The 12,378-nt window shown below is 40.5% G+C and overlaps 1 protein-coding gene across 1 annotated transcript in view; it reads left to right on the top strand.

The window, feature by feature from the left end:
* Positions 1-5,079: 5,079 nt before the first annotated feature.
* ctnnbl1 (catenin, beta like 1) overlaps positions 5,080-12,378 on the top strand; it is a 69,519-nt gene continuing 62,220 nt past the window's right edge. The window contains exons 1-2 of the mRNA XM_034196338.1: positions 5,080-5,271; positions 9,304-9,537. Coding sequence (XP_034052229.1) covers positions 5,242-5,271; positions 9,304-9,537 — 264 coding nt within the window. The 5' untranslated portion in view covers positions 5,080-5,241. The remainder of the gene's footprint in view (positions 5,272-9,303; positions 9,538-12,378) is intronic.

Here is a 12,378-nt window from a genome sequence, read left to right as displayed (position 1 = left end):
CCTGCTAACCCAATGTCCTTTGCCGTTGGAGGTCCCGCCGACTGCTCTCCTGCCGGCCCTGTGTCCTGTCCCGTTGGGGGTCCCGCCGACTACTCTTCTGCCGGGGGCCCTGCCAACCCCATGTCCTGTTTCGTTGGAGGCCTCGACATCACCTGTCTCGCCGGGGGTCCTGCCAACTCCTTGTCCTCTTCCGTGGGGGATCTTGCCGACACCTGTCCCACCGGTTCTTGTCCGGTCATCACCGGCTCCTGCCCGGTCCCCTGAGAGCTGTGGTCTTCGCCCCTCCTCGAACTCTGCCTTGCCCCCGGGCCGTCCGCCCGAGACCCCCTCCTCGAACTCTGCCTTGCCCCCGGGCCGTCCGCCCGAGTTCCCTTTTTTTAACTCTGCCTTGCCCCCGGGCCGTCCGCCGAGACCCCATCCATGGTCTCTGCCTTACCCCCGGGCCGTCTGCCCGAGACCCCTTCCTGGTCCTCTGCCGTGCCCTGGGCTGTCAGTCAAGGCCCGTCCTCCGGACCCCCTCCACCCACCCTGCTGGACCTTTTGGATTTTTTTTGTTTTGTTTAGGGACGTCTAGTATCCGTCCCTTGAGGGGGGGGTTCTGTCAGGATTATTATGTCATGTCCCGTGTCTATGTCTAGGTGTGGGTGTTTTTCCGTTGTCCTTGTCATGTTTTCCTCCCTGTATATTGTCTGGTCTCTTTTCCCTGTGTTTTCATGTCTGTCGTTAGTTCCCTGGTGTGTCTAATTTCCTGATTGTTTTCACCTGTGTCTAGTTACCCTCTGTTTAAATTCCCCTGTCTCCCAGTGTTCAGTGTCAGGTCTATGCTCTTTTGTGCTCAAGAATAGTTTTGTTCCTCACTACGTGAGCGATTTTCCTTTTGGTCTCATTTTTTGTCATCTCATCCTGAGATTAGTTAGTGAACTTTTTTTGTTCATCGTGTTTTTTTTGGAAAAATAAAGTATCTTACCAGTACTTTACCTCTGTCTCACTGTCTGCAATTGGGTCCAACATCCTAAGTGCCTGAGATCGTAACAATTACTTTTTGAAGAGGGAGCCCTTGTGATGCTAACTTCCGGGTTGACCTTCAAAAATACGTCATCACTGCACAACTCTATACCATTATACTTCCTGACACATACAACTTGTTAACTCTTTAGTGTACTTATTGTAAGTCGCTTTGGATAAAAGCGTCAGCTAAATGCAATGTAATGTAATGTAGTGTCACGGAAATCCCGATAAGTACTTTATCTTGATCACTGTGATGTGATTTGGAACTGAAATCTAAGAGAAGAGAAAATCAGTTGATTGTACACTTGACTTAACTAGGGGGAAACGATAAGCCCAATCACTCCTCATCATCTCTCTCTTTCTCGCTTTTTCTTTTAATAAAGCATCGCCACTCTGAATTTTGAGCACACTTATGTTGGGCTCCGCCGCACGATACAATCACCCTAACCTCCTCTGATTTAATGCAATCAGTCCTCACAGCTTGTGTGAAATTGTATTGTTCTGTTGAAAAAGAAACAGGCTACAGAGTGGCCCCAGAATAAGTCTGCGGGGAGATGATGAGGCGATGTCATTAAGCAGACAGTTGTGTATGAAAAGCTTTTCGGCTCCTTCAGGGATTTTGGAATGTGTTAATCATTGTGTAAAACAAAAAGGATTTGTAATAATGGAGCTTCAAGCTGCAGCTTAATTCAGTGTTGATTCTTGGCTTTCCGGTGACTATACTTCGCTTGTTTGTATAGAAATATACAGGGCCTCATGCAGTTTGTAGCATATTTTTTATCTTAGAAGAAAATTAAGAGATAATATAAGAGAAATTGAAGAGAATGTCGCTACATAAGGCTCAAATTGTCCCTTAAGTTAAAGATTGTTTCTTTCCTGTCTTTAATTTAAAGAATGTCCTATTAATCATATACTGAGACGATTTAGGGCCATTAAAGGAATAGTTTGATATTGTGGAAAAGATAAGGCTCATTTCATATCTTGATTATATAAGAGAAATGTAAGAGAATGTTGCTTTAGGGCCCAATTTGGTTACTTATGTTATATATTGGTGCTTTGCTGTCTTTAATTGAAAGTATGCCTTGTTAATTGTATTCTGAGACAATTTGGGTCAGGAATAGTTTGACGTTTTGGAGAGACAGTCTTATTCAATATCTTGCAGAGAGAGGACAAGCACTTCAAATTTAACCCAATGGCTGCGTAGGAAAAACGATGTATTGAACATGTCAAGACGGGATTATCACTTGAGGTTTCCCTGCAGTTCTTGTCTTTTAATAGTGCGGCTTCACATGAACATGTGGCTCATGATTATTGTGTACATGCAGCGTACATAGCTGCAAAGATAATGTGACGAATACACATCACATTTTTGATGTAATTTGGGAAATTATGGTCTGATCTAACTTTCATTTGTATATGCAAAGAGCATATAAGTAGTTAAAGTAATTATTTGTAATCCAAATTAAGCTGTCAGCTTCATAAAAGAGTTTCTCCAGTTTGCCCAATCAAGGCTGTGTTTTCATGTAAAGCTTTGGGATTTCCATTTAAATGTCTCTGTTCATCCCTTTCTCTCCGTTTCTCTTTCCTTTGATCAAGTGCTTTTTCCCTCGTGTTTTCTGGGTTGTCAAGCTTGACTGGCAGTGGCCCTTCCTTTTTAAATGTTGTTTCTGTGGCCCCACTGTCACAGATCACTGGCCAGAGACTGGAGAGGCAACAGAGGCTTCTGCACTGCGCACCACTCAAACATCTCCCAATGATGCTCATTGAAAAGGTGATTTTCTGCCTGTCTGGAGCAATATGACAGCTTGGCATATAAAGCTCTCCTGGAATGAATACAGCTAAATTGAGCCCTTAATTAAAACTGGGATTTGTGTCTGATGAGGAAACGGTCATGTCTAACATGTATCATTAAAGAGGTTTTGGTAATTGAGTTTAAAGGATTTTGTTGCTGTAAAAAAACAGACTTTTTGTCAGGCTGTATTAGCACATTTAAAAACAACAGAGTTGAACAAAGTGCTGCACATCAACAACTGTATAAAATAATTGCATAAATACATACAAAACAGACATGACTTTCCTACATGACGTAAAAACAAAACAAAACACTAGTAAGATAAAAACCCAAATTTAAAAGCACAAGTGTCACCTGGTCTGTAAAAGCAAGGGAAAAGAAGTGGGTTTTTAAACGAGATTTAAAAACAGGCAGAGTTGGAGCAAGTCTAACCTGGAGGGGCAATTCGTTCCATACTTTTGGAGCTGCAACAGCAAAGGCTCTGTCTCCTCGCTGCTTTAGCCTTGATTTAGGGACGACCAGGAATCTGTCAGCAGACCTCAGTGACCGTGTGGGTGTGTATGGTTTTAAAAGATCTGCCGGTACAGTGGGGCTAAACCGTTTAGTATGCGAACAGTAACATTTTAAATTGTATTCTAAAATTGACTGGTAGCCAATATAAAGAGGCGAGTACAGGCATAATATGTTCACGCCTGCCTGTCCTTGTAAGGAGGCGGGCAGCAGCATTCTGGACCAGCTGTAGGCAAGACAGGGAAGCCTGGCTTACTCCAATGTACAGAGCATTGCAGTAATCCAGTTTAGTGGATATAAAACAATGTATTACTCTCTCAAAGTCATTAAAAGAAAGGAAAGGCTTAACCTTTACTAAAATTCTTAGCTGAAAAAAGCTGGATTTTACCACAGAATTGATCTGTTTGTCTAGTTTATAGGGGACCTATCATGCAAAATGCACTTTTGTACGTCTTTTATACATAAATATGTGTCCCCGGTGTGTCAGGGAACTCACCAAGTGTCAGAAAACACAACCCTCTCTCTTTTCCTCCATACCTAAAAACGGGGCTGCAACGGATCTGATACAGATTTGAAATATCTCTGACGTCAGAAACAAGGAGCTCCGCCATGGCCAACTCTCCACCTATCAGGGGACTGAGAGGTTGCGTGGCATGGTAAGAGCATGGTAACATGACGCTTGTGCCTCACCCCCCTCCTTTGCAGGGGGGCGTGGTCAGCTGCAGCTCATTTGCCACAGAATCAGCCCTTGTGAAGACAGGGCTGGAATAGAGCAAATAGAGCGATATGAGGCATGGCTAAAATGCATGATCTGTTTGGTATTTTGAAAAAACACTTCACTGACATATTTTATATAGGTATGGCCCTAGAATATATTATTCAAATATAGCATGACAGGTCCACTTTAAAATCACGATCAATCCGTACACCCAGATTTGTTACAAGATGCTGTGTCACACTAGAATTTATTTAAACTGCAGACACACAAAAAGTATGAAAATAGAAAGAACTATGTCTACATAATGGGTCTGTGCATCCAGTGTGACAGCATTATTTCGAAACACAGTATGTTAGAGCTCAGATATTAAATGCCAGTATTCCTTTGGGAAAAATATAACAAATGTATCAAAAATCGAATCTAATTTTTCAAAAAATAAAACACATACAATTTCGAATTATTTTTTGCTTTACCATTACAGAGTATCACATCACAACATGAAATGGGATTTATTTTTGCTGCAGAGTGGGACCATACACACCCTTCATATGCCTTATCTGTCATTATCGTTAGGCTAGTGTTAACATAATTATTCTAATTATTATTAAGGGATCCTTTCAAAAACATATAGGTCTTTAAAAGGGTTCCCTTTTTTGTGTGATGTTAAGTTGTTGTATTATATTGTTATGATATGTGTATTATTTACACATGCCCCTGAATCCAAAATGTTTTTAATCAAGGATGGCCATACAAAATAACCAAAGTAGTTCATATATATATAAATAATTTGTTTAATTTTTTCAATAATTAATTAGTTTTTGAGGTTGGAAAATAATAAATGTAGATGTAACAATATCAACATATTTAGTTTTTCTAAAAAAGGATGTTGAACAATAATGTGAATTATTAAAAATGCATGGCTTGAAGCAACAATTGATGTTTAAGGAAAATGTATGTATTTCATTGTAGAGTATGAAAATGGGACATTTTTATTCAGTGGTTTGACTGAAGATATGTCCAACTTTGAAGTTGTCTGATATCATTTACGGCAGTTTACAGCAGTTTACAGCAATATCTTGCTACGACACAACACGACCATTGTACGGCAAGCATGTGTATGTGGAAAGCTTGTTGTTAGCCGTACAGCTAACTGCTGAAGTGTACGCTAGCTAAAGGAACACATTCTTACGTTTACACTTTTGACCCCGGAGACATGGATGTTGGAGAGCTCCTGAACTATCAGGTATGCATCTTATTCTGTTCACAAATGCTTGGGAAACGCTACTTTAGCTCATAAAACGTATCTCATTCTTCGGTTGCTTGCAATAGCATTGCGGTTAGCGGGCTTCAGTTTAACTCTATTCTCGGCATTTAATTTGTTGTATGTGTTTTTGTTAGTTAGTCAACCGTCGGGGAATTGCTTGCTCGGAGTTAACTTGTTGTATGACACAAGACCAACCTAACTTTAGGTCGTGTACAACGAGATACTACGTTAGCAATTAGCATGCTAGCTGGACATAATGCTACCTCTGCGGCTACAATGAATGAATAGAGGTAAATAATAACTTACATTGTAGTTGCTATCATTTCCTGAACCAGTTTTACATGCAGAAACATTGAGTACACCGGCACGAGGGATATTATTTTGTAACGTCTTCTTTTCATATGCTAAAATAGCAAAAACATGTAGCCTATCGTAATTTATGTAGTTTAGTTATACATGTCATTTGCAACATTCATTTGTATACATGTTAATGGTAAAAGCTTAAAGAGCCGATTTACCTGCATGCCACAAAGACTGATGTTCTAATATTTTGCACATTTAAGTAAAAATGTAATTGAAATTAAATCTATTTTTCCTTTTTTTTGTATTGATTGTTATAATGTTACTGTTATAATTTTACTTTAGATGTCAATCCACTTACAATGACTTAACAACTTTGAAACTTGCTAAATTGTTAAGTTTCTTTTAGTTTTTCACCTTTCTGTAGAACAACGGGAAACAAAATGTTGGTGGTTTATAGCACAAACCATCTGATTTAATGTGATGTAAAATGATTATATTGTGTATGCGGTTGTAACATGTTATTTACGGTAAGGTACTGGACAAGCGTAGGTTCTTGAATGTTATGTTAATGTTGTTATCCTACCAGACATACACTCTAAACACTTTATGAAGAAATACATTTTATTTATCAACTGCTGCTTTGTATAAAAAAAATAAGCTGAACATAATGATTCATGAAAGATTCTGATGTAATGTTTAGTCAAAAAGTTTGATTATTCTATTTTTTATTTGCATTTTAAGAAATTATTCACAAAGCATACATAACAAAAATAAACACATCTAGGTACATAAATTAACTACATAACAGTTGACAAATCCGAAATAAAATAATAATAATAATAATAGTAATGTTTTATCATTCTGGTCAATTACATGGAGATATATACGTTTGGGACATCACGGTGCATTTTCTAATTATGGGGAATCTATAATTTTGTGTGAAATGTGAGGAAGAATACCTGTTGACTCCAGCCCGTTTTATGTGAGCTTTATGTTAGTCATCTCACAACATCCCTGTATAGATGAGAGTAACAAATGGTCACTTCCGGGCAAAAATAACGTCTCCGCCCACTTTTGGGGGAAAACAACGCTGTCAGTTGAACGGCGGTCAATACAAATTCTGAAGTTTTTGCCAATCCGATCAGAAATTTAAGAAAACCGGAGATTTTGGATCATCAAAGAGCCCGATTCCAATGGCCAGACAGGCAAACAATTGCATTAAGCCATTAGAAATCGACGATCGGGCTCGATATATGGTTAAATATAGCAGTAGGCTATCGATTTTCATAGATGAGAGTAACATCGACGTCACTTTACGGCCCCGCCCACTTTTGGGGGAAACAACGCTGTCATTTGAACGGCGATCGAGCCTGAAGCCACAGAGCTCTTCTTTTACTGTCCTTTCTTCTTAGAGGAAGTACAGAAACACTGAACTCTGGATTATTTTTAATGTTTGAGGTGCAATAAACGACACGGCAGTTTATTGGTATGATAAAACTATTATGTTCCGCCTCGCTCATGAGAGTAACAGCTGGAGAAATTACAGCCTCGCCTACTGATTTTAATTTAACCATATATCAAGACCGATTGTCGATTACCAATGATCAAATGTAATTGTTTGCCTGTCTGGCCATCGTAATCGAGCTCTTTGAAGATCCAAAAATCGACGGTTTTCAAAAAAAATTGATCGGATTGGCAAAAACTTCAGAATTTGTATTGACCGCCATTCAAATGACAGCGTTGTTTTCCCCCAAAAGTGGGCGGGGCCGTACATTTTTGCCCGGAAGTGACGTAGGTGTTACACTCATCTATAGGGCTGCACGATTTTGGGAAAGAATTAGGGATGCACGATAATTATCGGTCCGATATTAGGAATTATGACGTCATCCCGATAAACACGATACCAGTATTAATAGCCCCGATGATATAAAATATATTTTTTGGGTAAAAAAAAAGAAAAAAATACTGCGGTGTGGGTGGATTGGGATGAGGGGCGCTTGTTTTTCACTCGGATCCTCCCGTTTTGCCAGTACTGTGGTATTAGTGGTTTAGGAAGAGGGGAGTTCTTCACAAATCCAGCGCTCCCTAACTCATGCCTGGCTGTGACGTAAATGGTGTGCGGCCGTGAAGCCAGGACAGTAAACAAACATGTCGTCGGTGGTATGGGCGTTGGAGCTATGTGCAACTCAAGGCATATGCTCGAACCGGAGCTGCCTGGACGCTGCAATCATGTTGCGCACTATCCGTGCTGAGTGTGCTGACTTTTCGTACAATGTCCCACTGTCTGGCTTCCTGCATAAAGTCAAGTGCTCGGCGCAGTTGTGGCGAAATGTCGCTCCTCTGTTTTAATTTAAAACAGCTCCTTATATCCGTTAGCGTAGCTAGCTAGCACCAGATGCTAACAACAACAATACACGTAAGGTCTCTCTCTCGCTCGGGCCACACATACACACACCCTCCCGGTCCTCCAGATGGCCAGTCGGTGCCTGCCGGTGAGCGTGGAAGTGTGGTCTGCCACAAGCGGGCGGCAGGAGCGGGGCTGTCAGCATCAGCTTGTAGATGGTATTTTAAACTCGATGCGCTCTGAAACTACGGGGCGGCCAAGGAAAAAAAATACACGCGTTAAAATAATTAGTGGCGTAACATTTTTTGTATTATCGGTATCGGTCTTGAGAAGCAGGAAGTTATCGGTATCGGTTTCAAAAAAACAATATCGTGCATCCCTAGAAAGAATCTAATTGCGATTTTTCTGACAAATATTGCGATTGCGATTCGATTTGCGATATTTGTTTTTAAGCGACCCAACGGAAGTTTATTGTAAAATGCGGCCATATCTCTAGCTAGGAAGGTCGCATCAACATGCTCCCGTCTCTAGCACCCCGCAGCCCGAGCTACGAGTGAAAGAACTAAACTTACATGAAACTTCCGTTGGGTTGCTTTAAAGTCAAGCTTCAGTTTAAGATTCACCCTGTAATAGAAACACGTGATGGAGCATTACTAACCTGACTCAGATGGTTTGTTTCACCAATCCATCTAGGAAAGCTCCATTGGAAGTAGGGCTGCACGATTTTGGGGAAAAATCTAATTGCGATTTTTCTGACAAATATTGCGATTGCGATTCGAATTGCGATATTTGTTTTTAAGCGACCCAACGGAAGTTTATTGTAAAATGCGGCCAGAACTCCGGCTAGGAAGGTCGTATCAACGTGCTCCCGTCTCTAGCACCCCGCAGCCCGAGCTACGAGTGAAAGAACTAAATTTACATGAAACTTCCGTTGGGTTGCTTTAAAGTCAAGCTTCAGTTTAAGATTCACCCTGTAATAGAAACACGTGATGGAGCATTACTAACCTGACTCAGAAACCATCTAGGAAAGCTCCATTGGAAGCCATTTGGAAAGGGCAGGCACTTTCAAAAGCACTTGGCAGGTGATTGGATCAATCTGTCTATCACCTTCTATCATGGGCTACTTCTGATTGATTAACAATGGCTGGTACATGTGGAGCACAGCACTTCTGATTGGTGTGGATGACTGAGACACACAAAAAAAAAAAAAAAGTTTAAAAAAATCGCAGTCTTTGCGATTTCATAATCGCATCATTTCAAATCGATTAATCATTCAGCCCTATCCCTGTATATACTGTACTCTCCAAATAAACAATATACCTGTTTACACTCATTACATTTCACCATCTGCTTTCATCCCGCAGCCTGATAGAGGAGCGAAGCGCAACAGGGACGGGGATGGAGGGGCAGCAGGCGCAGATGAGGACTCCAGAGGAGGGAAGCAGCACAAAGGGCTCAGTGCCAGGGAAATGGCCAGATACCGGGAAGCAGGAGTAGGAATAGAAGGAGGGGGAGAAATGAGGGACTATGATGATCTGTCCCAAGACAGGAAGAGGATCCTGGAGAAACTGATGGACCGGGATGAAGAAGAACCTGAGGTGGGTTTTTGTTTTGTTTGTCTCTCTGCAAGTGCTTTTGGTTTAAAATAAACCCTCTGTCACACCATTTACCTTATTATCACTCTAATTGTGTCTCATCACAACACTTATTGCTCTTTACTATGAATAACAGTTATCATTTAAAAACCCCACTTTATTGTGCATTTTCAGGTGTGGTTGCTATTTTCTCATTGTGGCTTCAGTTTACTTTTTCTACTTTAGATAACAAATAATGGAACCCTTTCTTATTCATTAGTGAGCAAAAGTCATCATAGACTCATTATTATTTTTCTTAGGGGAAAGTGTGAGGTTAGCATGTTGTGCCCATAGTTTCAAAACCCGAGTAGAATTGTTATTACAGGGGTAGACATTAAGGCCTCCGGGCCAGTAGATTTTCATTAACACTGGCCCCACCATTGTAACCACTGGCCCGGAGCATTCGTCAAAAGAATCGACTAATAATGAAGAAAATTAACACATTTGTTGCAATAGTAATTAATGCACAAACTACATTACTACTTGTACTACAATATTTGAACAATCAGTTCTTCCTCATTTTCCTCAATTGTTCATATTTGGTTTATTAAAATAATTATATTGTGGGCATTGTTAAAAAATGTCTGCTATTATCATTATGAGTATATTATTATTATTTGTATATTGCGCTTTCTGCCTTCCTGTCATCAGGAGTTAGAAATGTAATGGCTATGTAATAGATTAGAACCTTCAGTATCCTAAACTGCTGGGACATTTCCCTATAGCCAATACCTTTTATATGTTCTATTCTTCACTTACTTTTCAGCATAGGTCGGCATTGATGTACAAAGCCGACAGAAGACCTTGTTTATATTGGCATCATATTGAAGCCAACTCCATCGATCAAGCCAGTGTGGCTGAAACGTTCTCTCCCTCTTCTTCTCATGCTCCCTGTCACTCTCCTTTAACTCCTCCGGTGACTTTCTTTTATTTGAAGATTGTTTTTTGCACGGCGCTTGGCCGGTTACCGCTGGTATTAAAAACATTTTGGCGAATGGTTAGGTGGCGCTAAGTGAACGCGGGAGCGCGCTCGCGCTGCAGCAAACAGCTGTTTGCTTTTCATCCATCAACGACAACCGCCTCATGAAACGCTATGTTGTAGCGTTAATAAACTAAACAATTCAACACAATTGCTAGTCAAAATACCAAAGGAAAACATTTTTTTTAAAGCAATATTTTTAGTGGCCCGAGCGGGCAAGTGGAAAGTACGTTATGCTGGCCCGGGGTGTCTAAATAGTGCTTCCGGGCCAGCGGGCCATTTATAATGTCGAGCCCTGATTATTATTATCTCAATTGCCTTTGGAGTTTTACTTTTGTCAAAATCAAAAGTATCCACATTTCAGCCAAAATACAGTATTACAACTGTAATACTATTGCTTTGCATGGATTTGGTCCCCTGATTCACTGTATGCAATAAGCCTCTGTAAAGGTGGAGCCAGAAGCTTAACCCAGCCTGGCTCACATTTAGATGTGAAGCCTGCAATACGTAACATAGTGTTTGACCTTTCCTTATATTGTCAGTTTCTCAAGTACTGTCTAGTGTAGTCTTTACATTGTGTGTCTGTTCACCTACTTGCTACGGGAATATTAAAATAAATATATACGTATATTAATAACGCGTTAACGCAAAAAAAAAATTAACGCCACTAATTATTTTAACGCGATTAACGCATGTGTATTTTTTTCCTCGGCCGCCCCGTAGTTTCAGAGCGCATCGAGTTTAAAATACCATCTACAAGCTGATGCCGACAGCCCCGCTCCTGCCGCCCGCTTGTGGCAGACCACACTTCCACGCTCACCGGCAGGCACCGACTGGTCATCGGGAGGACCGGGAGGGTGTGTGTATGTGTGGCCCGAGCGAGAGAGAGACCTTACGTGCTAGCTAGCTGTGCTAACGGATATAAGGAGCGGTTTAAATGAAAACAGAGGAGCGACATTTCGCCACAACTGCGCCGAGCACTTGACTTTATGCAGGAAGCCAGACAGTGGGACATTGTACGAAAAGTCAGCACACTCAGCACGGATAGTGCGCAACATGATTGCAGCGTCCAGGCAGCTCCCGTTCGAGCATATGCCTTGAGTTGCACATAGCTCCAACGATCCATCACACACACACAACACACACACACACACACACACACACACACACACACACACACACACACACACACACACACACACACACACACCATTTGTATTGTATGAGAGAGGTTCCAGGTTGAATTGAGGCGAATATTTGTAATGTTCAGAGGTTGTTGTGTTTAATATTCATGAGAATATTTGTCATTGTTCAAATGATAATAAACATTAGCATAAAGCATATTTGTCCACTCATATGTTGATAACAGTATTAAAAACTTGAAAAATATTCCTCTAAGGTACATTTAGAACAGATCAAAAATGTGCGATTAATTTGCGATTAATCGCGATTAACTATGGACAATCATGCGATTAAATATTTTAATCGACTGACAGCCCTAATATATATATATATATATATATATATATATATATATATATAAAAAAAACAAAATAAGATGAAACACATTGTACAATATAATACTGTACAGAAGAAAAAATATTGTAATATGCGGAATGATGAGATGTTCAAATGAAAAGTGTGTTATATATATATATATACACACAGTATGTTAGCGTTGCACCTGATGAAGTTCCTTTTTAGAAGGTCAAAATGTAATTCATATCAGCTACAAAATGTGAGAATAGCCAAAACTACTGCGGCTCTGGTTTCAGACAGAGGGTGAAAAGAGGTGCTGCAACACAGGCAGTAAGGGAAAAATAAAG

Source organism: Gymnodraco acuticeps, unplaced genomic scaffold, assembly GCF_902827175.1.
Source record: "Gymnodraco acuticeps unplaced genomic scaffold, fGymAcu1.1, whole genome shotgun sequence".
Lineage (NCBI taxonomy): Eukaryota > Metazoa > Chordata > Actinopteri > Perciformes > Bathydraconidae > Gymnodraco > Gymnodraco acuticeps.
Note: the sequence above shows the minus strand (reverse complement) of the source record. Positions and strands in the feature narration are given on the sequence as shown.